The sequence below is a fragment of the Malaclemys terrapin genome, chromosome 7 (genome assembly GCF_027887155.1).
Source record: "Malaclemys terrapin pileata isolate rMalTer1 chromosome 7, rMalTer1.hap1, whole genome shotgun sequence".
Taxonomy (NCBI): Eukaryota; Metazoa; Chordata; order Testudines; family Emydidae; genus Malaclemys; species Malaclemys terrapin.
Window position 1 is genome coordinate 31231575 of NC_071511.1, and position 26239 is coordinate 31257813.

Below are 26239 nucleotides of genomic sequence, written 5' to 3' on the forward strand. Positions count from 1 at the left end.
TGGGAGAGCTGCTTACTGCGCATGCGCCATTGGGGAGGGCTGAGAGGAAGGTGTATACTACGCAAGCTCTTGTAGGTGGAGGCCGGACGGTTGGGCACCGGGCATGCGCCGCTGGAACAGAGTGAGGCTCGCAACGCGCAGGCGCCAACGGACGCGAGGTATTCACTGTGCGGGTTGCTGCGCCTCTTGAGTTTCAGGGTTGGAAGCTGCTCGTTACGCTATGGGCAAGGGCGGAGTGCCTCATCCTTCTACGCATGCGTAATGGATATCTCAGCCTGAAACTAGACATATGCGCTCTGGGCACCAGAAAACCAGACTAAGGCGGGTGACGCCCCGCTGAGTCGAGGCAGGCGGGCGCATGCAGCTCTGAATTGATTCTTTGGTTTGAGTTTAATGGGAAGGGAGAATTTTTCTTTCATTTATTTCCCTCCACTCTTTCCCATAATTTTTCTCCTTATTTTGTCGCTTTCATTTTCTCTATTTCCCCATTCCCTCTTTTCTCTTTCAATTTTCTTTTCATCTTCCTCTTCTCTCTCAAATAAAAAAAGGCATTTAAATACATTTCCTTTCAAACAGCCCCTCCCCGGAGCACTGGGGCTGGGACTTAACACCCCACTGAGAGGTGCATGGGGTGGCTCCCCTCTGAGTCATTGTCACAGGCAGGCACGGGTGCGTTGGTCATACTCAGGCTGGCTCCCTGTTCTTGGAGCTATTGTCTCAGGCTCTCTGCAGATGCCACAGCATTAGTTACAACTGGATCATCTTTTCAAACTTTTCTCCACAACCACAGAAGCTAGAAACTTCCTTTGTTTATAAATGGAAATTGAGCTTTTGATGCAATCGTATGACTCCAGAAACTGCTATCCAAAAGTGCCAATAGCCCTGCATGGCTGCACCAGCGCTGTGATTGTCCCAGGATTGGGGCCCCCTACAGTAGCTGTGAGGATTGCTTGCTTCGGATCTGGCTGGAGGAGCTATCTGCACTTTGCTGCTTATCGGTCTGGTTAAGATAATGTCTTTTGTTTCCTTATCACAGTGATTTTACCTTTCCATTCTCTGGTTAAGGAACTGGATCACTGCGTGCCCCAAAGGACAGGCTATCAGTGCCCTTTAGGGCAAAGTGGGAGAGACTGCATTTCACGTATTTGAATATGTGGCAGGCTTAACTTCATCCACTCTGGAATTTCTGATGCCATCAGCAGAACCTAAACAGTTGCTGATGCATATTTGCTTTCAAACCTATTCCCATCAGGGCTGTTTCTCTTCCTGAGTGCCTACTGGAGGCAATCTTGGTCTCCAGATAGAGAAATACCACATCATTCTGCTGCAGCATTACCTAAGAGGTAGGATCAGAGAAGGGAGTGGCTTCTAGTGCGTTTGGGAACAACCCGCAATCAGAATTCCCGAGTTCTATCCCCAGCTCTAGGAAGGGAGTAGTGTCTAGTGGGCTAGAGTAGGTGGAAACAGGGAATCAGGACACCTGGGTTCTATTCTGAACTCTAGGAAGAGGATGTAATAAGACTTGTAGGCTCCTCAATCAGCTGCTTCTTCCTGCACTGTGTTTAGGGAACAGCACTGTACCACACTGGGTCATGGGGCCAGGATGGAGTGTGAGGGAAGAGGGCCCCCTACTGAATCACTCACCGTGCAGCACAGTGCCCAACAGTGCCGCACTGGAGTCCGCAATGACTCTGAAGGCTGAGTGAGCCCTGCTGGCAGCACAGATACTACAAGTAAAATTGCTTGGGAACAAATATTTTCACCTGAGAAACTTGTAGACATTTTGTAATAAATAAGATAAAATCTTTAATTAAAGGCTGAAAGCAAAATTGTTGTTTTTAAGGACATGAAAGTTTCATAAAAGTTGCACAAACATTTTCCATCCATTTCAAATTCACTGTCTTCTTGCAAACAGCAGAATTGCCACCCTTTCCACACAAACATGAGAAAAGATAGTCCAGTGGTGGGGCTGTTAGCTTTCAGCTTGAGAGATCCATGCTCAATTCCCCATTCTGCCACAGACTTGCTGTGTGACCCTGGGGAAGTCACTTTGTCTGTGCCTCAGTTTCTCCATTTGTAAAATCGGAATAAATAACCCTACCTTCCCCAGGGGGGGTTGTCCATTATAGAATATGAGGTGCTGAAATACTATGGTGATGGGGGCAGATAAATACCTTATATTATTATAATACATAGTTCTTCTATAGCACTTTTCATCAGTAGATCTCAAAGTGTTTTACAAAGGTCAGTATCATTATCCCCATTTTACAGATGGGGAAATTGAGGCATATAAAAGTTACTTGCTTGGCTTGCCCAAGATTACTCACCAAAGCAGAGGCAAAGCTGGGAACAGAATCCAGGCTTCCTGTTTCTTAGCTAGAGAGAAGCATTCAGAAATCATGCATTGGGCCTTAAAAAAATCAGTTTGAAAATCAGATGTTCTGAATATAAGACGGGGTTGCCTGCAATAGTGGGGGACTGGACTTGATGTCCCAGGAGTGCTTCCTTCCAGTTCTGTGTTCCCATGACAAGGCAGAACAGGGACATAATTTTCCTGTGCCATTGAGACATATGTTTAACCTACTGGTTTGGCATGTTTTATGCATCCCCTCTATGCTCAATCTGCAGGAAATGTGGCTCTCTTACAGCTCTCGGGTGTCTTACACCCCCCTACCCTGGCTTTCCAAAGAATATCATAGCAAATGAAAGGTCTTGGGGCTTATCTTCAAGGTGTTCCATGACCGAGACCCAGGACTTCTCAAGGTGCCTAAAGCTCCAGGACAAAGACTGTAGTTAACAACTTGGCCTTGCTAGCACCATGGAGCTCTCTGCAACAAGGGTAAAACTTGTCTGTACAGGGGCTGGTACCAGGCTTTGGAATGGACTCCCCCAGGAACTAAGGACCATTCCAAACCTACCCACCTTCTGCTCCAAGTACCAGGCTCATTTCTTTGACCTTGCCTTCTCTAACGTAAACATGAGACAAGGGGGGGTCTCACACATTGTAGGTACTGTCAGACGGGTTCATTGCACACACCAGGGCTCCTTGCATCCCTCCCTTCTCCCCCCAAGATGCCTGTGTGCAGCTCTCCCATTCTTCTCTGTTTCAGGAAATCCTTGTAACCTGTCCATCATCTCCCTCATGCCAGGGGCTCTCTGTCCCCCCATTCCACCCACCCACCATACCAGCATCTCTCATTCATGTCAGGGACTCCGTGTGACCCAAATTCCTCACATGCCGGGGACTCTGTGTCTCCTCCATTCTTCCCTTCCTGCATACTAGTGTCCCTCATTCTCCCTGCTATGCCAAGGGCTTTGTGTGGCCCCCATGCCTGCATGCAAAGGGCTGTGTGCATTGCCCATTGTCTTCTCCCCACCCCCTTCAATAACAGCAGTAGGTGCTCATGCTTTTGGCTCTGGGAGTTGCAGGGACAATCCCTCCTGTTGCTCAAGATGCAGTATCTCGTGTGAAACTGGTGGTGAACATCCTAACTGAGGTGGGGGAGACCTGATCTATACTGGGGCCTCCAGGTACTACTGGAATACATGAATAGTAATGATAACAGTAAATGTGTAGGGGCCCTGCTCTCCAGCCACGCAGGACTCCTCTTCTGCAGCCAGCCCACAGAGCTCCTTCGCTACTACAGTCAGTTCTATCTCTGGAGTCCCAGCCCCTGGGATGGAGACTCTTTCCCAGAAGCTGGGTAGCAAGGTTAACTACAGCATTTGAAGGAGCTGTTTAGAACGGCTGCAAGGTAGCTGCAATGCATGAGCTAAGGGAAGGAGTCGTGAATAGCTGCAAGGCAAGGACAATGCACTGGCTAGATTAGAGTGAAGGAACAAAGCACAGCTAGAGGAGAAAAGCCACGCATGGGCTGCAAGGCAAAGGCGGTGCACAAGTAGCAGGGATGGGCCAGGCATGGGTTGCAGAGCAGGGCTCACCTGTCTTTGTGGATGATGCTCCTTTCATACAGAGACCTCGGTGCAAAACTCCACCAATGCCTTGTAGTCAATCTGTGCCCCAGCCTTGCACCCCACAGGGCCAAGCACCCTCTCTTGCTCTCAGAAGCCTGGGTGTCAGCCTGTACTCTGCTCTGGGAATGCTTTGGGTGGCATGGGGCTCAAAGCAGCAGCGGTCCACAGCGTGCGACCCTTGGGTGCGAAGGAGTTATTCTCACTCTCCCGAGGAGGCTGCTCGAAGCTATTGTCCATAGACACCTAGGGGTACCCAGGTGAGGACTGGAGCTGGCCTACATTTCCCGGCATATACCTCTCCATGTAGTGAGAATGCCCGCCGCGGCGGTTGCTGGGACTTGTAGTCCAGGGGCGCCACAGTTTATTGAAATATACCAGTGGGGAGTTCAAAGGGACTACATCTCCCGGCATGCCTCTCCGGTCGGTCGGCTGGCTCTCTGCTTCCCCCCTCCCGCCTGGCGGTGGCCCCGCCCATCTCATCCTGGCCCCGCGGGGAGGCGGCTCCATGTTGATCCATACGCGGTGGCGGCAGCAGCGAACGGTGTCAAGCTGGAGGCGGCCGGTAATGGGGCCCCCTCCCCCCGTCCGGGTAGCCTAGGGCCCCCTATGGCGAAGGGGGTATAAGGGCCTCCTATGGTGAGGGAGTCCCCCGTGGAGACGGCGGGCGGGGCTACGGCGTCCCCTCTGGAGCTGGGATTCCCTATGGAGGGGGACAGAGGGGTTCCCTACGGAGAGAGGCGGGGATATGGGGTCCCCAGAGAGACGCGATCCCATATAGAGAAAGAGGATTCCTTATATATAGAGAAAAATGAGGTCATGTGTTCCCTTATAGAGAGAGGGCATATGTGGTTCCCAGAGAGGAAAAAGGGAGGCTATAGGGTCCCTTATATGTAGAGAGGGGGGCAAGTCACAGGGTCCCCCATAGAGAGGGGAGGCCATAAGGTGCTTATGCAGTACTAGGGAGCTGACTAGAGCAGGCACCCCTGTGTACAGAGCAGGAACTATATGTGTTTCTATAGTGTCCCCATGACCACCCTACATCAGGACCTGGGTATAGGTGACTGTACTTATGTAGAGTTGGCTGATGACTCTATGCCATCTCCCTGGATGAAAGCCCCCCTTTATACCAGCACAGCTAGAGTCCTTGAAGCACTTTGCAATCTATATTATGTATGTAACTGGGGCCTGATTCTGCAATGGAACACAGCACCACTTGGTTCACGTGGTCTGTTGTCAAGTATCAGGGGGTAGCCGTGTTAGTCTGTATCTACAAAAACAACAAGGAGTCTGGTGGCACCTTAAAGGTGCATCCGAAGAAGTGAGGTTTTTACTCACGAAAGCTTATGCCCAAATAAATCTGTTAGTCTTTAAGGTGCCACCAGACTCCTTGTTTTTTTTGTGGTCTGTTGGATACACCACTTGCTTGGGAATCAGGACACCTATGTTCGTTTCCCAGCTCTGTCACTGTCCTGCTGGGTGACTTTAGGCAAATCACTTCTCCTCTCTGTGCCTTATTTCCCCATCTGTGAAATGGGGAGAATTCTGCTCTTTGTCCCCCCATCCCATTAGGGCAGGATTGTTCCCTGTAGCCTTATTTCCCCCACACCCTATTGAGGCAGGATCTTTCCCTACAGTCTTTGCTCCCACACCCGGGAGACAGGAACGTAAAGGGATTAGAAGGGGATGAAAAGGATGTGAGGTTATAATGTTTGACCCTCATTTGCCCAAGGAGCATGACCTCTGGCTGATGATGGCTGTAAGTGAGGCTGAAAGTGGTTTGACTGCTAACATCGATGGGATAAAGCCATGCAGAGACTTGGCCAAGGGCTGTGATGGTACTGAAAGTGCTTTCTTCCACTGTCACATTAGGATGGAACCGAATATTTGGGTCCAAGGCTCTAAACCATGCTGCTTCATGCCCACTAAGCATCTGGGGATCAAGTGACCCCATAACTGCTGAGTCTTCTTTTACCTTTCTCGGAATCAGCTTCTAGAGGCTATCTGAGCCCTATAGCCTAATCCAGTGAGGAAAAAGGAATACAGAGGAAAGATAATCCAGAGGGTATGGTGCTAGGGAGGCCTGGGTTCAAATCCCTGTTTGGCCAAAGGCACCCTTAGTGACCTTAGGCAAGTCACTTAACTGCTCTGTGCCTCAGTTTCCCCATCTATAAAATGGAAATAATAACTGTCCTGCATCACAGGGCATGTGTGAAGATTATGAGATGCCTAAGGTAATGAGGGCTCTGTAAGTACCATAGAGAGGTAGATAGCTCTTTCTATGAGACGGTGGCAGAGGCAAGTATGATGCAGGCAGGGACTGGGCAGTCTTTCCTTTCACCTAGCTCTGTTGATGTTCCTCAGTCCTGACACCCAGTCCCCCTGTGAGGTGATAGTTTACATCATAGCTAGATCCATCTCCATGTCTGTCTATCTGTCCCTACCTACACCTCTCTATCATGTGTGCCAACTCCTATGCTGTCTTGAAGAACAGTTGAGGTGAGGCATGATTAGCTGCTTATGAAACATCGGGCTGTTTTCCTAGCACTGCATTGGGAACTGGTAAATTATGTTGGATGGCGCAAGGAGCCCTTCTGCCATCCCCTGCTTACTTAATATGAACCAGGCCTGGATTTCCTGACTGAGGGCAGGGTGGGGAGTGCAGACTGAGTAGCTCTGTTTTCCACTCACTGGCAGTGGAAAGAAACTACGTGCAAGTAATTTTTGGGTGTGCGTGTGTGGTGCTGCCTTTTTCCCTTTCACGGAAGTACGTATTTCAAGAGGAGATGGGGGGGGTGGGGTGGAGGGGATCCAGGCCATAGCTTAACACTTAGTCATCTGTGCAGGCAGAGTTTTTGTAACTGCTTTTGAGAGAATTTAATCTTGAATGAAGGAAGCATTTGCAAGAGAAGCCTGGGGCAGAGCCCTCTGTATGCAGCAGTTTCCCTGCCCTGGTTAACTTCCAGTTGACCTGTGTTGAGTTGCATTTTGACACCCTTGCATTGCAAATGTGTGGCCTTGCCAGTGTGTTGAGTAGAGAAATGTTGCCCTATGTTGCATTATGCAAGTGTTGTGTTGCTTTGTGGGGCTAAGGTGTGGCATGGCAAATGTGGTGGGTTGTGAACCTTTTGTGATGTGTTGCAGACACAGAGTGAGGTTGCTGTCGGACCCCGTTGAATGGTGTTGCAGATGCATTGTGTTGTTGTGTTAAAGTGTCAAGAATGCTTTGCATCGCCAACACATTGTGTTGTGAATGCTTGGTGGTGAGTTATTTGTACTGTGGTCGTACTAGAGGTCCCAGTCATGGATCAGGATCCCATTGTGCTAGGCACGGTATAGAAGCAGAACGTAAAGCTGATCCCTGCACCCACGAACTTCTAATCTAGGGATAAGACAAGAGACAACAGGACAGGTGATACAGACAGACAGGGGAGGAGCCACAAGGAAATAATGAGATAATCCAAGTTGGCATGATAGGCTGTTGTCCCAGCCCACCAACATAACCGTAGTCAAGTGTTTTGTGGGTGTCATGGCAAAGGAGAGTTTGAGGAGGATAACGAGGTGGCTTTGTGGATGTTTGCACTGTATTGCAAGTGGTTTGTACTGCAAATGTATTGTGTCCCAAATCCTTTTCTTGCAAACTCATTGCGCTAGTTTGCAACCAGCTTGCGTTGCTAACACCTTGAATTGCTTCTCTGGGGCTCAAGCTGCCCCCTGCTGACTGAACACCTGTGGCCCTGTGTACCCGGCATGTCTCCCTGAGCATGTCATATGACTGACACTGCTCAACTCTGGTTCCTCTGCTCAGGGGTCCTGGGCTTACATCATGGACCCTCCTAGCCCTGAGGCCCTGTCATTCCTTGCCCCTGTGACATTTTCCTCTGCACTCTGCAAATTTGATTCCAGGCTTGTTGCCTGCAATACTGACCGGAGGATGGTACCGGCATTGGGGTGTCAGGACTTTGCTGAGCCTCGGAAGGGTTGTTCTTGTTTTTTCCCCATCACTGCTCAGCTGCTGACACTGGGTGAAACCTCCTAGAGAATGGTTTGAAATATTGGCTTGTGTTTATATGTGTTCGCATTATTTGTTTATCACACAGGAAAATGAGAAGGTCGTGCTTGAGAGAGTGAGGCATAATGCAGGGCCAGGATAAGCTTCCTCTTCACCCAGCTCTGCCAGTGCCCCTCAATCTGGACCTACAGCTTCCTGCTGTCCCAGCCTTGGGCTCATCCTCTCCTCCCCCACACCAGCTCTGCCAACGTCCCATAATGCTGTCCTACAACTTTCCTGCTATCCTAGCCCTGGGGTGCCCCTCAATCCTGACCTGCAGCCCCGTGCTATCCCTCTTCTGCGCTCCCCTTACAGCTCTGCTGATACCCCTCAGTTCTGACCTACAGCCAACTTCTGTCCCACTGCTGGGCTCCCCACAGACAGAGCTGTCGGTGCCCCTCACTTCTGGGCTGCACACTCACTGGGGAGAGTGTCAGTGACACTGAATCTGTTCCTGCAGGTGGCTTTGGGACCTCCGTACTCTGCTTCCTGCCTGAGTCACAGTTAAACCCAGATGCCCAGAGCTCTTGTGTATTAAATTAGTATGGCACTAACGGAGTCAGAAAAAGAATGCTAATTGCTCTTTTACTGCACTGGGTGGCATAGATAAAAATGAGCTGTGTGTGGTGTTGTTTACTATGTGCATTACAGCAAATGCCTTGCCTGAGATTGGAGCCCCATTACAGTGTGTGCTTTATTAGTAGCATTATGGTAGCGCCTCAAGGCTCCAATTGAGATTGGAAGGTCCCCATTGGGCTGGACACTGCACAACCTCCTCCCCAACCGAGATTGGCAGGGCCCTGTCATGCGGGGGGCCCCATTGAGCATGTGGTGCACAGACACCCCGTGATCAAGATTGGGGGGGTTGCATTGGGCTGGGCACTGGAGAGAGAGAGACTGCCAGAGATGGACCCTGCTCACAAGAGCTTGGATTCAGAGATGTTTGCCTGACCTTTCAGGACCCATTGCTTCAAAGGAGGAGCAGGACTTGTTGAGGCACTGTCTCCAAAATCTGGTTTGTGACTCTTTCCCAGTCACTGCTGTCTTTGAGAAGAGCCTGGCCTGGACTCCAACAGCTTTCGCGCTAGCCGGAGGTCAGGGTTTGGCTTCTCCAGACATCTGTGGATCCCAGCATGATGTCTGGGTCTTTCACTGGCCTTAACCATTGAGGCACTAGCTGGTCTAGGAGAGACTTGATCTGGACAGAACCAGTTCCTCCTGCTAGCAAGATTTCAGGTTAGAGGGTTCCAGTTGGTTCCCAGATGATCCCTCACGGATCCTCTCCCTTCCGTCCCCAAGGGAAGAACAAGGGAGCAGCAGCATGTGCTGTTAATAAACAAAACCATCCCAAAACAATCCACTCCACTACATGTGCAATTTTCCCTGCCCCCAGGGAGAGGACAAACCACATGTGACACGTGTCAGTCACGTGGGGCTTAATTCACAGATACTAGAGTGAGGAGGGCAGGGTAAGAACCTGTACAAAATAGAATGGAGAGGGGAGGAAAAAGCAGCTGAGGATGGAGCCGGCGGGGGAGAAGGGACCATCCCATGCATGGAACCCCCTCTTGCTAACCATCACCTCCACGCTGCCCCAATCTCCTGGTGAGATCCTGAAATGGACTAGCTGCTGATCAAAGCTCCCTTTTCTAAATGGTGGAGCTAACAAGCAACCTTGTGATCAAAGCATGGGGAGGCTGGGTGCTCATGCCTTGGGGCGAGCCATTTCCCCTCTCTCTCTGCCTCTGTTGTTGAAAGAGGCTCATTCCATCCAAGGAAGGGGGGTTGGCGTGGATGCCTGCAAAGTGCTTTGATGGTGAAGAGCCAAGAAAAGTGGAAAGTTTTATCCAGAGGCATAGATTGGGTGTTAGTCGCTCATGGACTAGAATCCCCGACTCCCCCCTTCCTTTCTCCAAGACTTTTGCCCATCAGATCTCTTTCCATTCCAGTCCTAACCTATGGATAATCACCTGAACACAAGCTTCCAGTGCAATGCTGTGGCCAAAAAGGCTAATGAGAATTTGGATATACAAACAGAGGAATCTCGTATAGGTGTAGGGAGGTTCTGTCTGTATTTGGCACTGGTGCGACTGCTGTTGGAATGCTGTGTCCAATTCTGGTGCCCAACATTCAAGAAGGTTGTTGATAAAATTGGTTCAGAGAAGAGCCACCAGAAAGATTAAAAGATCAGAAAAACATGGCTAGAGTGGTAGACTCAAGGACCTCAATCTGTTTAGTTTAAAGAGAAGGTTAAGGGGTGACTTAATCACAGTCTAAAAGTACCTGCATGGGAAACAGTGTTGTTGTAGCCGTGTTGGTCCCAGGATATTAGAGAGATAAAGTGGGGAGTTAATTTCTTTTATTAGACCAATTTGTAGCTCTCTGTAGCTCGAAAGCTTCTCTCTCTCACCAATGGAAGCTGGTCCAATAAAAGAGATTACCTCACCCAACTTATCTCTCTTCATGGGCAACCAAACTTTGATTGTGGGCTCTTTAATCCAACAGACAAAGGTCTAAAAAGACCCACTGGCTGGAGGTTGAAATTGGGATTAGAAATAAGGTGCAAATTGACTAGTGAGGGAACTTGACCATTGGAACAACTTCCCAATGGCTGTGGTGGATTCTCCATCGCTGGGAATGTTTAAATCAAGGCTGGATGTGTTTCTAACAGTTTTGTTGTAGTTCAAACAGGAATTAATTCAGGGCCGGCCTATGTTATATAGGAGGTCAGGCTAGATGATCACTGTGGGCCCTTCTGGCCTTAGAATCTAGGACTGCACCTTGCCCCATTTGCTGCCCAAACCCTCCCCACACGATGAGGCAGAGGGTCAGACCCTTGGCTGGCCCCAGTCAGAGGGCGAGTGGGCTGTGCTCATTTACCCCAGCTGAGGAACCAGCCCAAGGCAGCTCTCTCATGGCAGCATTCCGCTTTCTGGCATATTTATCAAATCATGCTAATTTCATTCAACTGGAAGTTGTTTGGGCCAGGGATTGTCTCTTAGTTCAGTGTTTTGGACAGCGCCTGACCCCACGGGGTCCTGGTCCATGTCAAGCTTGTGCCGTCCAAAATAATACTTTGTGTAACTGCGGCACATTAGCGAGGTTCTCGTCAGCATCGTGGTAAAATCCCTCTCTGTGGAATTTGCTGCACGAGGCTGTGCTAAGATAACTGCCTCTATTTGGCCCTAGCTCAGGGAGACTCTTAAGACCAACAAAGAGCCACTGTGGTACAAAGCAGCTGCCTAAAAAAACCACTCTTCCCCCCCGCCCCAACAGTCATTCATTATTCTGCCCATTTTGCAGATGGGGAATTGGAGGTGCAGAGGGAGGAAGTGACCTGCCCCAGGTCGCATGGGGAGTCAGCCACAGAGGCAGGAATAGAACCCAGATCTCCCGAGCCACCAGGGCCTTACCCTGAGCCTGGGTTAGAGCTGGGTTAGAAGTTATCTGTTCACTGGAAGTTGTTTGGGCCAGGGATTGTCTGGATGATCTGCACGCACGTTGGCCTAGCCCAGGCGTGAGCAGCCACACTGCAGCACCATATCTGTGTTACTCTGTCCTCACTCGTGCTGCACTTTCCTGTGTGTGAGACTAGGACTTCTGAGGGCGTATTCCATAGTTCTTTGTGCTGCAGTATGATAAGCTGCTCTGTGATTCTTTCCCAGTGAATTGTGGGAGAACTTGTCTGTCCTGGGGACACAGGGAATTGTGGGAAGGCATGGGAGGGCTATCAGCCTTCCAGTGATTTTTTCCAGCATCCTCACTGCAAAGTGGGCCAGTTACCAGCCTGAGTGAGAGCAGAATCTGGGCTGTAATCCACCCCCCTGCTGGGCTACTAAATTTGGGGGAGAGGGTTTTGTATGTGGATGGGAGTGGGTTGGGATAACACCCAGGTAAAAAGCCTGGCAGTGAAGACATACTCTGAGGACAGAGTACAACCCTAGCAAGAGAGCACCAACTTCCACCTGCTTGAGCCAATTACTCTGGCAGAAAGTCTCCCAGACTGGCACATGTTCCTTGGGCGGTAGGATGAGTATTCACGGCTCTGACTGGTGGCCAGGCCACTCCCTGAATTAATCCTGCCCCTGCAGCCCCAATGGTTCAGGGGTGTGACTGGCAACAGGGTGCCGCTCGGTACAGGCTGCAGCAAATATAACCCGGCCCCACCCTGCTCTCCAAATATTTCTGGTTCCAAGGCTTCCCTGTCCTGAGAAAGGAGCAGATCCAAGCTCACTCTCACCAGCTGGGACTGCCTTGGACATCCCTCCCTTGGCTGTGTCCTGCCCCTTTGTGTTGTGGGTTGCCCTGAAGATTGGGAGGGGGAGAGGTTGTCATCTCTGGTGCAGTGTTGACATGGAGTATTGTAACCTCAGCCCTCATGAGCTCCTGGCGTGGGGAGGGGGGGGGGGAAACAGCCAGGCTTGCGATGGGAGCTCTGACCCTGGGGGCTTTATATGGCATCCCTGATGCACTAGATGCTGCTGAGCTTGGGTTTCATCATCCAAACTGCTGAGCGCCCCCCAGGCAGCAGGATTGGGACTCAGGTTGCATGTAGCCAGGTAGTTCAGCTTTCCCTGATCAGTTTGATGCGGAAGGTACAGGCCCCAGTTTAGGAGAGGGGGGCCCTGTAGCCACATAAGTGCATCTCTTCAGACGCTCCCAGGCCTTGGGAACGGGAGAGATCCACAATCCCTTCCGTCGCGAGGATGGAACTAAGCCCTCCAGGTCTGCGTTCGGGAGAGGAAAACAAGAAGCTTTACACCCTAACCCCACCCTTGGTGCTTGGGGGATTTCTGGTGTGTAGGTCAGCCCAGGGCTGTGGTCCCCTGCTGTACAGAGCGGAATATAGGAATAGTCCTATTGGATCAGGCCCATGGGCCCGACTAGCCTGTTATTCCATCTCTAATCAGCATGAAATGCTTCAGAGAAAAGTGCAAAAAAACCCCGAAGCAGCCGGATGTGGGATAATCTAAACCCTTGCTTGGAAGATTGTTCCCAAGCCCCACCTCCCCTAGGGCATTTCCTAAGAAGCCCCCCAAGCAATGTATTTGTGCCCATAGGAGGGGACGCCATGGGGCGAGGGAAGCCTGGGCCAGTGCAGATCGTCTTGGTGCACAAAGAAGCCCACTCCTTTGAGCTGGACGAGAAGGCGCTGAGCCAGGTGCTGCTGCAGGAATCTATCCGGGACATGGACGTGGTGGTGGTGTCGGTAGCTGGGGCCTTCCGGAAAGGGAAATCTTTCCTGCTGGACTTCATGCTGCGTTACATGTACACTCAGGTAAGCTCTGTTCCCATGATGCCCTGCTGCTGCATTACATGTACACTTGGATGAGCACTGCCCCTTCCCACAGTGCTTTGCATCCAGCCGACCTAGCCTTGCTCTCAGCTGAGAATCCACCCCTCTTGTTCTGCAGAAGGAAGGTGGCACGTCCAGCTGGCTGGGGCAAGAGGACGAGCCCCTGCTGGGGTTTTCATGGCGTGGGGGCTCAGACCCCGAGACCACCGGGATCCAGATCTGGAGTGAGGTGTTCACCGTGGAAAAACGAGATGGGAAAAAGGTAAGGGTGGGGGGATGGGGGTGGGGAGTGTGTCTGGTCGGGTGGAGGCATGGGGTGGGGGGAGCGTGCGTAGGGGGATGTGGCACCTTTGTGAGTATGATGCACAGATGTGGCTGCACCCCCAGCTTTGCAGCATTATGGAAGAGAGTGCACAGATCCTGGCAGTCAGCCAGCCTCTGATCTGCAGCCAGACCTCTCCTCTGCCTGCTTTGCTTTGGCCCCCTGCCGTTTGCTGCAGGCCAGTGCAGCTACTCACAGAATCTGCAGGACAGTGCAACCTGGGCCAGGATGGCATCGGGTCATCGAGCGGATCCATGTGCCATGCTAGGGGGAGGGCTAGCGTTACTGGCTGCTGGTGCGCCGGAGGTGTGGGGGTGTCGGTCTGGGTGATGCCATCTTGATGCTAAGCCTGTGGAAGGGGCAGTCCATACCGATGGTGCCCCACACACCCTTGGATGCCGTCTCCCCACTCGGGAGGGAAGCATTATCCCCACATAATGAGCCGGAGCTGGGTACTCCCTAGGTTCCAGCATGGGCATGTTAGTGCGCTTTCTCTGGTCTCATCTGGCCCACACCCTTCCATCCCAATCTGTGCCCCTCTCCCCCAGGTGGCAGTGGTTCTGATGGACACCCAGGGCGCCTTCGACAGCCAGTCGACCGTCAAGGACTGTGCCACCATCTTTGCGCTCAGCACCATGACCAGCTCCATCCAGGTGGGCCCTGCAGAGGGGAATGCCCTGGGGTTAGACAAGGGGAACCATTCCTAGACTGGAGGTGCCTGGCGTGTGGCACTGCTGGCAGGGACTGTGTCTTGGTGTCATCAGGGCATGGGGCTGTGCACAAGGGCTGCCAGCTCCCAGCCCTTAGGGGAAGTGCGCAGATGGTCACCTCGTGGCTCGGGACCTTAAGCAGTGCAGTGAGGGTTCTGAGCATGGCGTGTGGCTGGGAGATCTCTGCTCCCACTGTGAATAGAGTGGGTGGCGTCCCACCTTGCTCCGGGTTGGTGAGCCCCAGTGGGAACTTGCTGAGATTTCAGGGTGAGAGTTTGGGAGCCAGGAGCTTTAACCAGACACAATGCGCTTGGCTGGGTGATGCGGGAATAGCCTTAGGGGCGGAGAGGCCTCGCTTACAAGAAGAGGCCAAAGAAAGTGACATGGAGATGGCTGGAAAGGGGAGAGATGTGGACACAATGCTAGGATACCAGCACCATGACTGGGGAGCTCAGTGGCACCATTCCCATCTGATTGTCTGGCAGGGATGGCAGGGGAGGTTTGAATCTCAGCTCTGTGGCTTCCCTGGTGGATGCTTGACATTAACAGCATCTTCTTTCCTGGCAGATCTATAACCTGTCCCAGAACATCCAGGAGGACGACCTGCAGCAGCTGCAGGTAACGGGGGAAGGGCCTTGTAACATGAGGATGTGGCAGGGAGGTTAAACCCAGAACTGAGGGCCAGGGGAGCTTCCTCAGACAGCTGGGGTGACACAGAAACAGTTCTTTGAGCTGCAGCACCTGACTGGCTTTATTAGGCCTGGCTGGGGTGTAGGCGAGGCAGGAGTTGCTAGGTACCTGGCCTGGAGTTGCTAGGTACATGGTGCCTGGCACTGGCTGCATCTCCATCTGGCGCGTCAAGAGGGTAATGCCAGTTCCAAGCTGGCTGGCTGGGTCAGCAGGGTAAGATCTTTCTCTGCAGCTACGGGATGCTGTGTCCAAAACGGCCACTTCAATTCATGATGTATAAACCGGGGAGCAGAGAGTCGGAGCAGGGAGGGGATATTTTACCTCTGAATACGTCATTGTTGAGACCAATACTAGAGTAGTGCGCAGTTCTGGAGTGCACTTTTTAAAAAGCACGTTGAAAAATTGGAGAGATTGCAGAAAAGAGCCAGAGAAATGATCAGAGGGCTGGAGAAATGCCTGACAGTGAGAGACCTAAGAAGCTCAATCTGTTTAGGTTCTCAAAAAGAAAATCAAGAGGTGACTTGATCACGGTGTACAAGTAACTTCACGGGGAGAAAATCCCAGGTACTAAATGGCTCTTTAACCTAGTGGGGAAAGGCGGAACAAGAACCCATGGCTGGAAGTTAAAGCCAGGCACATTCACATTAGAAATAAGGCACCAGTGTTTCACTGTGAAAAAGTGGTGATGTCTCCAAAGAAAAGTGGTGATGTCTCCAAATCCAGACTGGAGGCCTTTCAGGAAGATGCTTTAGCCCAGTGGTCACCAACCGGTCAATCGCGATCTCCAGTGGTGTAGTGGGGCTGCCGCTAAGGCCCAGGGCGGGGCTGGGGGCAGGGGTCTCGGCACAATGCTCCTGCCTGCAGGCACCACCCCCGCAGCGTCCACGAGGGAACTGTGGCCAATGGGGGGGCAGTGTCTGCAGAGAGGGGCAGTGCGTGGAGCCATGTGCCCCTAATCCCCCTCCCAGGGGCCTCAGGGGTGCATTGGCCCCTTCCGTGAGCGGCGTGGTCCACGGGGCCAGGGCAGGCAGGAAGCCTGCTTTAGCCCACCCGCAGTAAGTGCCACCCGGTGGGAGGCCGCACCCCCAGCCCTGAGCCCCCTCCCAGAGCCAGCACCCCAAACCCCCTCCTGCATCCCAAGCCCCTGAACCCCCTCCCAGAGCCAGCACCCCAAATCCCTTCCTGCACCCCAACACTCTGCCCCAGCCCAGAACCCCCTCCTGCACCCCAACCCCCTGCCCCAGGCTCAGCCCGGAGCCCCCTTCCACACTGCGAACCCCTCGGCTCCAGCCCAAAGCCCGCACCCCCTCCCGAACCCCAACCCTCTTCTGCCCCAGCCCAGTGAAAGTGAGAGAGGATGGGGGAGAGCTAGTGACCAGAGAGAGGAGGGGATGGAGTGAGCAGGGCGGGGCCTCGGGGAAGGGGCAGGGCCTCAGGGAAGGGGCAGGGTAGATCCTGGGTTGCCCTTAAATTCAAAAAGTGATCTTGGGGGTAAAAAGGTTGGAGACCACTGCTTTAGCCAAATCCAAGTTTCTGGGCTCAGTACTGGGGGGAATGGTGACATTATCTGGCCTGTGTTATACAGAAGGGCAGACTAGAAGATGATCTAATGGTTTCTTCTGGCCTTAAAATCTATGACTCTGTGTTGGCCCATGGTGGCTGTTATGGGATGATGACCCATGATATGTGTGTGTGCATGCGGCTTTGTATGTCTGATGGGTCCCCAGTGATCACCGTCCCTGCCCACTCCAGCTGTGACAGCCTTGTCTTGTCCTTTAACCACTGGTCTCTCTGCTTCCTCAGCTCTTCACAGAGTACGGGCGCCTAGCCATGGACGAGATCTTCCTCAAACCATTCCAGGTACGCCCTGCAGCCCACCCTGTCCCCATGTCCCGGCTCTGCATGCCCTAAGGGGTGAATGAGCACACAGGCCAGGTGGGGGAGCTCCCTGCTACGCAGGCCTGTGGGGGGAACTGGGTTGGGCCAAGGCTCCAGGTATTCAGACGCACCTGGAGTGCAGGTATCCAGGGGTTTCGCTCCTTGGGCAGAGGTTTTTGATGGTTACCCACAATCCAGCAGGGCACTGGATTGGAGTGTGACTGCTTTAGCCTTCTTGTTGTGTTATGGAGCTGTTGGTAGCCTGGATACGAACACTTGACCTCTGGATTTAAGCATGAGTCTCTGCTCCCTGAATAGGTGCAGCTGCAGACTGGGCACTAGAGGGCCCAGTTACTCCTGTCTGAGGCTCTCTTGTCTGTAGTTCTCCATGGTCTCTTCTCCCCAGGGAGTGTCACATCCCTCCTCTCCCAGGCTGTGGAAATTCACATGAGTTCCTGCTTCTGGTGGGGAGCCTTCTTCATCCCAGTCTCAGGCTGAGCAGCTGGAGAAAATACAAGGCCGGGCCTACCTTCCCTCTGCTCTAGCTTCTGGCTGTGCACCCTTCCCCGCAGCTGTCTTTATCAGCTATATCTGATTAGCGAACAGGGCTGGCTGGCTCTAGGCCCTGGGCCTGTTACAGAGGGGTTGGTGGCGCTAACCAGCCTCAAAGCCCCAGTAGCTCCAGTCCCCTCTACCAGGTGTCTGTGGAATGAATTTGAGGGGTCTCAGCCCACTTCCCGACACAAAAAGCTGATGGAGCATGGAGATTCAATTCCCATCTCCCCCTAGGGGGACACTACTGGGACAGGGGTGGGGAAGCTGTGTCTGTGACTTAGGCTTCCCAGCAAATAAGCACATACATGAATCCCATTCTCCCCAGCTCTGTGGCCTCTCCTTCCCCACCCCTCTTTGGAGCAAAGCCCCATGGGCTATCTAGGTGTCCATCCTTGCTGTGAATCAGTTCTGCCCCTATAGAGGGACCAGGAGGTGGTGCCCCGTGCTGTCACCCTCTTCTATCACTGTTGGCCAGTACAGTCCCAGGCCGGTGGCACAGAGCAAGCGTGTCCCCTAAGCCCATGGCTGACCCCCCATGCCCTGCCTTCCCATCTCTCTCAGACCCTGATGTTCCTGGTTCGGGACTGGAGCTTCCCTTATGAGTACCCCTATGGCCTGGAGGGGGGAAGGAACTTTCTGGAGAAGCGGCTGGAGGTAAGGACTGGCCGGGACAGCCACATCAGCTGCAGATCCTTAAAGGGGGTTGCTGTTTGGCCCGAGTGGGTGAGCATGCTTGGGGCATCACTCAGTTGAGGGCCATTTGCAGCCCAGAGCTTTGAGCATGTGATGTAACTCACCTGTCCTCCAGCAGGTGGGGCCTGGCCTCCTGCCCTGAGACTGGCTTGTCCCATGGGTCTGTCTCAAACCATGCCCCCCTGGGGTCCTTGACTCTGTTGATTCCATCCCTTCAAATGTTGCTCCTGTTTTATCCCTTGGCTTTTGGGCCCTGGCACCATGCTTGTGGGCCCTGCAGGATGGCTGAGAGCTGAAGTCAGCAGGGTTGCATGGGGGGGAGGGGCAGGGTGGGATGAATCTGTGTCAAGTTTAGCCCTTTATTCCTGTGGACTGATCCCCCACCCCCCAGGCTTCCATCTTCACAGCAGAGTGATTCAGCAGCACCCCCCTGGGAAGCTATTAGTGGCTGCATCAGAGGGGATGTTCTCCTGCACACCTCAGCCTTGGCATTGATCCAAACTGTCCAGCAAGGCAGGGCAGGATCTTTTAGTCTAGTTCATAATTCCCCGGGCAGCCCTTGCTGGCAACAGGGTGGGAGGAGTCCTTCTCCTAGCACAAGGGTGTGGCTAGCTGGGATGACTGATGGCATGCGGGAGATGTCGGTCTGCCGGTAGGTGAAGACCCATCAGCATGAGGAGATTCAGAACGTCCGCAGGCACATCCACTCCTGTTTCACCAACGTCAACTGCTTCCTCCTACCACACCCAGGTCTCAAGGTGGCCACTAGCCCCGGCTTTGATGGGCGACTAACAGGTAGGCCGTGCGCAGAATTGACTCTGCTCCCCTTCCACTGCAATCCAGAATGGATAACACAGCTCCCCTTGCATGGACCCAGTGTGGCCTGTTCCTAACCGGGGCACTGTGGGATTGACAGGACTTAGGCCACAACCACTGAGAGCTGGAGCCCCGCCTCCAAGATCTGCAGGCTCAGCGCTGGGGAATCTGCATTTAGTTAATTATGATCCCTTGGAGACTGGTTTATAAAGGGGCCTCCTCATCTTAAAATTCCCCTATCTGCCTGCAAAAAATGTGCTCTGCTCAGGTTACAAGTTGAGCTGGGTAAATAATGGATTTTCCATTGGCTGTTCTGAAAAAACGGGAAAAAAAACACAAAATTTTCTGAAAGTTCAAAAAGTAAAAAAAAAAAAAATTCATTTGGGGTCGATCATTTTGATTTTTGTGCTCACCCCCCTTCTTAAAATTTTAAAATATCAAACGAAAAGTAATTTTGAAGTGAAAATTGTTTTTTTTTGTTTTTTGTGTTTTTTTTGTCTTAAACAATTTGCCACAATGGACACAAATTCATCAGCTGTTTCTATCGCCTCAGATCTGCCTTTTTTGCTGAAAGAAGTTGGGTCAGAAAATGTTGCCCAGCTCTAGTTAAAAATAGCGATTGTATTGAATTGTGATCGCGCCTAGGAGCCGCTAGGACACGTGGTGCCAGGCGCTGTGCAAACAGAACAAAAACCTGGTCCCTGCCCCAAACAGCTTACACTCTAAGGATGAGACAAGAGACAACAGCTGGATACAGCCAGATGGGGGAGCACAAGGAAACCATTAGACAGCCCCCGGCAGCATGATGGGCAGTGATCTTAGTGCAGTAGTGACCTAACTGTGGTCAAGGTTTTTGTAGGCCTCCCATTAGAGGAGAGTTTTGAGGAGGCATTTGAAGGTGGAAAATGAGGTAGCTTTGAGGGTGTTTATGGGGAGTCCTCACTAGTGTGACGGTCAGCATGGGAGAAAGCACAAGCGGACTTTTTCTGAAAATGTAACAAGTGAGTGATGCAGGCTGGGCTCAAGCCCCTGCACAGGCTCCCTGTAAGTCACTTAGCTGCTCCGTGCCTCAGTTTCCCCATCCGCACAATGGGAATAATAGCGCTGCCCTGTTTCATAGCACTGTTGTGAGGATAAATCATCACAGATTGGGAGATTAGCTCAGATATTAGTGATGCGGGCCAGATAATTACCTAAGAGATCTGAGCTCAGACTAGGTTTCATCTCACCGAATTTCCTTTAATTGATGGGGTGTTTTAACTTCTGTCCTGTTTGTTAGGGGCTGAGCATGGTTCAGCACTCTGCTGGAGTTAGCCATCAGCCTGGGAGACTGGGGTTCGAGTCCCAGCTCTTCCACAGACTCTGTGTGATCTCGGGGTGAGTCACATCCCCTCTCTGCACTGTCTGGGCAGTGAGGCTATTTCACAGTAGGCTTTGTAGGAGAAATTCAGGCATTCTGGTGCTCTGATGCAAGTGTATATATGCTAGTTTCTTGACATGTCTCATTCCTTCCTGCCCGAGCCAGACATTGCTACCGAGTTCAAGGAGCAACTCCAGCAGCTCATCCCAATTGTTCTGGACCCTCACCAGCTGTTGGAGAAGGAGATCAATGGTTCCAAGGTCACCTGCCGAGGCCTGCTGGAGTATTTCAAGGTAGGCAGAATCCAGGATGAATGTGAAAATGTAGCTGTTCTGATACATTGCCTTTCCTGAGCCAGCAGGTGGCAGCAACACTAAAGCCACTGGCTGGCAGCCTTTGCAAACAGCTGGTTGGGAGCCAGGATTTCCAGTCTGCAGGGAATTCCAACATATGGGCATGTTTTATTTTTTTCTGCAAATTGGAACAAAAAGCCAAAATTTGCAGCAAACTGAAAATTCTGACACATTTTAATTGGAGACCCTGGAAGTGTTTTGAGAAGGTAAAACATTTCCTTTTTACTTGATCATTTGGATTCTTTTCATTTAGACTTTTATTATATTAAAATATTAATTGTATTATCTCATGTTTATTGTAATTAGCATTGTATATTATTTATAATATATATTTTACATTATATTAACATACATAACTATCCATTACATATACACTTCTACCCCGATATAACGCGACCCAATATAACACAAATTCAGATATAACGCGGTAAAGCAGCGCACGGGGGGCGGGGCTGCGGACTCTGGTGGATCAAAGCAAGTTCGATATAACGCAGTTTCACCTATAACGCGGTAAGATTTTTTGGCTCCTGAGGACAGCGTTATATCGGGATAGAGGTGTATTAAATATTTCAACATAATAATTATATATAACATATATTAATTATAATATACATGTTACATTCAATTAAAACATATGTAATATCCTGTATGTAATGTATACAAATACACTATTCAAATGTGTGCCTTAATATAAAAGTCCAAACAAAATGCTCAAGTAAAAATGAAACATGTTTATTCTATTGCATCGAAACGAGCAGTGACATAATTAGTTTTGACAACTTCCCGTCAAACTCTAGTGAAATCACTGCCCTCCTGTGAAATGTTTTTGATTTTGACGAAACTGCTTTTTTCGATGGAAGACTGTTTTGTTGCAAAATCGGTGACCAGCTCTGGTTATAAACCTTTCCTGCTTCGAGTAGCGAGGGGAGTTGGGGGAAACTTCCCCCTGGGGACAGGTTACCCTGTCACTGCAGGGATCCTGGCAAGCTTCTGGTGCTGCCCCTATCAGAGACAGGATCCCAGAGTGGATGAGCCAGTGGTCTGATCTGGGCTGACTCTGTTCCTGTGATGAAGGTTCCCGGGGAAATGACTAAGAGATGAACGTGGGTACTGGCCTGTGGTTTCCTGTTGTGAGGTATGTGAGGTTGGAGCACTTACCTAAGATTGGGGAGACCTGCATTCAAGACCCTGCTTGACCACAAATGTTCCAGGCGACCTTGAGCAAGTCACTTAGCCTCTCTGTGCCTTGTGTTCCCCTTGTGTAAAATGAGAACAGCACTGCCCTGCCTTTCGGTGGTGTAGTGGGAATAAATACATTAAAGATTGTGATGGGAGCCAAAGAAGTGCCTAGCCTAGATCTCCTAGCTCTATACCTTGCTTTCATTGCTGTCGCTCTCTCCCCTCCCAGGCTTATATCAAGATCTACCAAGGAGAGGACCTGCCTCACCCCAAATCTATGCTCCAGGTGAGTTTGGGTGGTTAGGGCTAGCCAGAGCCAGGGAGAGGGGGCCAGTGGGTGGACCCCGAAGCCTCTTCTGACTCTGGCCATTGGGTAGGAAGGGCAGTGAGTGCTTCCCTGCGACGAGCTGAGCAGCATGCCCTGAAGATCAGCTGCCTTCCCCTGTCTCTGAAGGCTCCAGGGCCTGCGTCCCTCTGGAGAGCTGGAAGTGACTCCCATACAGAATGTGAACATTCCTAGCCCCTGCTGGCCCAGAGGCATCTTTCCCAGGGCAGGCAGCATAAATCCAGCCCTGCTTGCCCCTGGTGTCAGTTCTCGGCTGGAAGATGGATCCTGCTTATCAGCCCATGCTGTGGGTCAAAACTACCCGCTGGGTGCCAGAGGGTGCTATTGGTGGAGACCAAAGGGGGAAAGGGTTAAGCCTGGCTGCTAATGCAATCCAATTCCCTAGTGATAGCGGATGGAACTGCACTCTGCAGGTCTGTACCAGCCCCAGTGCCTCCCAGAGGCAGCAGGCAGTATTGCACCCAGCATGACTGCAGCAGCTCCAGCACCCCATAGGCATCAGGCGGTACTGCACCATGCACCGCAGTAGTGATGCTCATGGCAGTGCTGATCAGTGGCTTGCTTTTGCCCTCTTTCTGCAGGCTACCGCGGAAGCCAATAACTTAGCAGCTGTGGCCTCTGCCAAGGACATGTATTACAACAAGATGGAGCAGGTGCGTGAGTCATGGGGACTGGCGTCCATTGGGCAGCCAAGATGGGTGTCCACATGGTCAAACCGTGTATTCTGCTTCCCCCACATGCTGGATGTCGGGTCCCGCCTGAGCCCCCAGCGGGCCTGCTTATTATCAGCAGGACTTGTAAAGATATTGTTAGAGGTGGAGAACCCCTGAGTCCTGACTCCCCGGCCCTCTGCTCTAATGCACAAGACCCCACTCCCGTCGTAGAGCTGGGGATAGAACCCAGTTGTCCTGACTTCATCCCCCTGGTCCTTGCAGTTGCAGGTGAGCTTGAGGGAGGGTGGGGGCGAGGGGCATACTGCAGTTGGGGTATTCTGAACTCTCATAGATTCCATTTGGGCACAGAGATGCAACCTCCCATATGATGCTCCCTTCCCCCCCAGATGTGTGGGGGCGATAAACCCTACATCTCCCCGGAGATCCTGGAGGAGAAGCACCAGCAGCACCGTGCGTCGGCCCTGGAGCACTTCCAGAAGATCAAGAAGATGGGGGGGAAGGAGTTCAGCCAGCGCTACGAGGCGGAGCTGGAGAAGGAGATGGGCGAGCTCTTTGAGCACTTCGCCAAGCACAACAAGAGCAAGAACATCTTCAGCACCTTCCGTACGCCGGCCGTCATCTTCAGCGCCATCGTGGCCCTCTACTTGGGCTCGGGCCTCACTGGCTTCATGGGGCTGGATGTGGCTGCCCAGCTCTGCAACTGTGTGGTAGGGCTGCTGCTAATCGCCCTGCTGGCCTGGGGCTACATCCGTTACTCAGGCCAGTACCGGGACCTGGGCGTGGTCATCGACACTACCGCTGACTTCGTCTTGGAGCAGGTGGGCAGCACTGGGGATGGAGGGGGCACTGGGTAGGCATGGCAGGGGGACACAAGAAATGGGGGATGCCTGGGATGAGGCGGACTAGGCCTGGTTGGTACGCGTGGTGTGGGAGGGGGGTAGTAGCTGTTTAAAGGGAAGGTGGAATTGGCGAGCCAGGGAACAGGCTGGTCCTTAGGGATTCATAAGGCTCAGCCCCACTGATAACGTGGAGACAATGCGGTGTGGCTGAGGTACTGCAGGGTGCAGTACTGCCTGCTGCCCTGGCGGGGCTGGGCTGGGCCGGAGTTGGAGATCCCTGCGGAGACCTTTCCAGCACTGGGAACGTGGCCCCTTTGACCTCCCCCAGAGCAGGTGAACTAGGAATTTGGGTCACACACCCAGCAGCCGTTTCACCCGTTAGCCAAGGCGCTTTGGTGCGTATTGGGACTTTCCAACCACCCCCACCAACCAATCTCTCTCCTGCACCTTTTCTCCAGGCCACTTCCCGCATGGGCAACACCACCCGGGCCGCTGTAGCTGACACGTCGGGTGCAAGGGCTCCGCCTGACAAGAAAACCCAGTGAAGCTTTCATGCCAAGGCTGAGTTGGGGCTTTGCAAAGTCCTGTGCTCCTGCTGCAGCTGCTGCTGGCTGAGAGCGACTCCAGGCCCGCAGATCTCGACTCCTCTCTTCTTTCATTCCTGTTCCTTTCCCCCTTCATCTTTCCTTCGCTTCCCCCCTTCTTTTTATTTTTTTTGCACTTTAAAAAAAAAAAAAGACCAACTGCAGCTTTAACCTCCGACCTGTGCCAGCCAGTGCCTTGTCACCGGGATGGGGCATCCTCCCCACCGGACTCACATTCCTGCTCCTGGGAGCGGCCCCTGGACTGGAGACCACGTCTGGATCCTGGCTCCTTAATGGTTATTTCTCATCCAATGGGATTGGCTCCCCTTCAGCAGGGGGCATGGGCAGGTGCTGTTGTACAATCCCAGGCTCCCCCCTCACTTCCTGCTCCGACCCGGGAGGTGCAGATGCTTTGGTGTCTTCCCTCCAGCCCAGCGGAAGGGATGGGTCCTCAAGGCCTGAGCAGAGTAACCGTCGCTGTTCCTCATTTTCCCTCCCTGCCCCTTGTGCCTTGGTAGAACTGAACCGTGTCGTTGGGTCTCGTGGAGAAGAGGGGAACCTCCCTCGACCAGCTGCTGCCTTAGGGTGTGGTGGGAATGGTACCAAAAAATACAGAGACACCTCCACCCTTCCCCGTGCCAGAGAGAGCCTTCAGCCCACAGCATGCTGCCCAGCCCTAGCTAACATTGGCCAAGGGCCAGCGAGCCCCATGGCATGATTCTGGTGCTGTGCCGCCAGCCAGCCTGGGCTCCTTAGGCAGGGCCAACACTGCTTCTAGAAGTGCGACCCACCTGTGGGCCCCTGCCTGCATTGAGAGAGACTCCTAGCCTGTGTCTCTGGTGTGGACCAATGTGGTCCATTTAATCTCCAGCCACACTTTCCCCCATCCAGTGTTAACACCCCTCACCACCACCACTGCTTTCGGCTTTGGGGCAAAAAGGGGGCTCTCCGCTCATGGGAGATATGCCCAGGGGCTCCTTTGTGCCGACAAACCCAGTCCTAACCGGCAGCTTTGTGCTGTGGCTTGGTCCTGTGTGGGGTACCAGTTAAAATGCAGTCCTGCCCACATGGGGGTGGATGCCCTACTTAGCGCCACGCGGGAGCTCCCTTTGCTAACGTCTCTTGCTGAGTGACCAATTGTCTTAGCCCTTTTGAGTAGGGAACTTTTGCCATTGGGGCATCACGCTGCAAAATCCTTAGCCTCTTATTGGATTCCCCTCGCCGGGACCGTCGACACCATTCATCAGCCAAGCAGATCGTGGCCTCCCTTCTCCACTGGTATCTGGCTGGGATCAGTTGGGCAGTGCCAGGATCTGTGATCCGAACCAGGGGACCAGATGCCACCCATTCCCTGCCCAGTCTGACCCCAGCCCCTCCACCCATCCCAACCCTGAAGCACTCACACATTCCCGCTCATGTAAAGCACAAGAATAAAGCTCATTCCATTTCATGATCACAGTGCCTCATTTCAGGGGCGGGTGGGAGGGGAAGAGGGAGAGGGGTACAACCTTTCCCTGGGAGGCTGAACCCTGGCTAACCCCCCTTGCCTCCCAAGCCTTGTTCTGCAGGAGATTTCCTTGGCTCACCAAAATCCTCACCAGTGTCCTGCCTCCTTCGGTGGGCCTGGATTGGTGTTGCAGGCATCTGTTTGCGGGGGATGTAGAACTACCCTAGTTCCCTTTGAAATCCCCCAGCCCAGGAGCCATATATGTTTCTGGTCATGTTAATGTTGCCCATTTCAAGCCTACTATCTTCCACCTCCCTCTCCAGCCATTCCCTGGTGCCTCAGGCTGGTTCCAACCGGGCATCCCCCTGAAGATGCCCTTCTAACTGGCCCCCTGTGAAAGCCATTGGGTACCTGGATTTCAAGCCTCAAGAGAAGGGGCGAGTACATGGTAGGGGTGTGTGAAATCTGCAAAGG

At 52.4% G+C, this 26239-nt stretch overlaps 1 protein-coding gene across 3 annotated transcripts; it reads left to right on the plus strand.

Moving 5' to 3' along the window:
* The first annotated feature begins 6 nt into the window (after positions 1-6).
* On the plus strand, positions 7-25771 carry ATL3 (atlastin GTPase 3). Of its 3 annotated transcripts, none has more exons than XM_054034521.1 (13): positions 7-158; positions 13084-13301; positions 13438-13581; positions 14190-14294; positions 14919-14969; positions 16845-16901; positions 18036-18128; positions 18824-18962; positions 20509-20636; positions 22105-22161; positions 22803-22874; positions 23282-23713; positions 24193-25771. In XM_054034521.1, exons 1-13 carry the CDS (start codon positions 104-106, stop codon positions 24277-24279), a joined length of 1638 nt encoding a protein of 545 aa, XP_053890496.1. In that variant the 5' UTR covers positions 7-103; the 3' UTR covers positions 24280-25771. The 3 variants fall into 3 exon arrangements, with proteins under 3 accessions (XP_053890496.1, XP_053890499.1, XP_053890497.1); XM_054034524.1 differs by lacking the exon at positions 7-158 and adding an exon at positions 4452-4537; XM_054034522.1 differs by lacking the exon at positions 7-158 and adding an exon at positions 4525-4611.
* Positions 25772-26239: the final 468 nt, after the last annotated feature.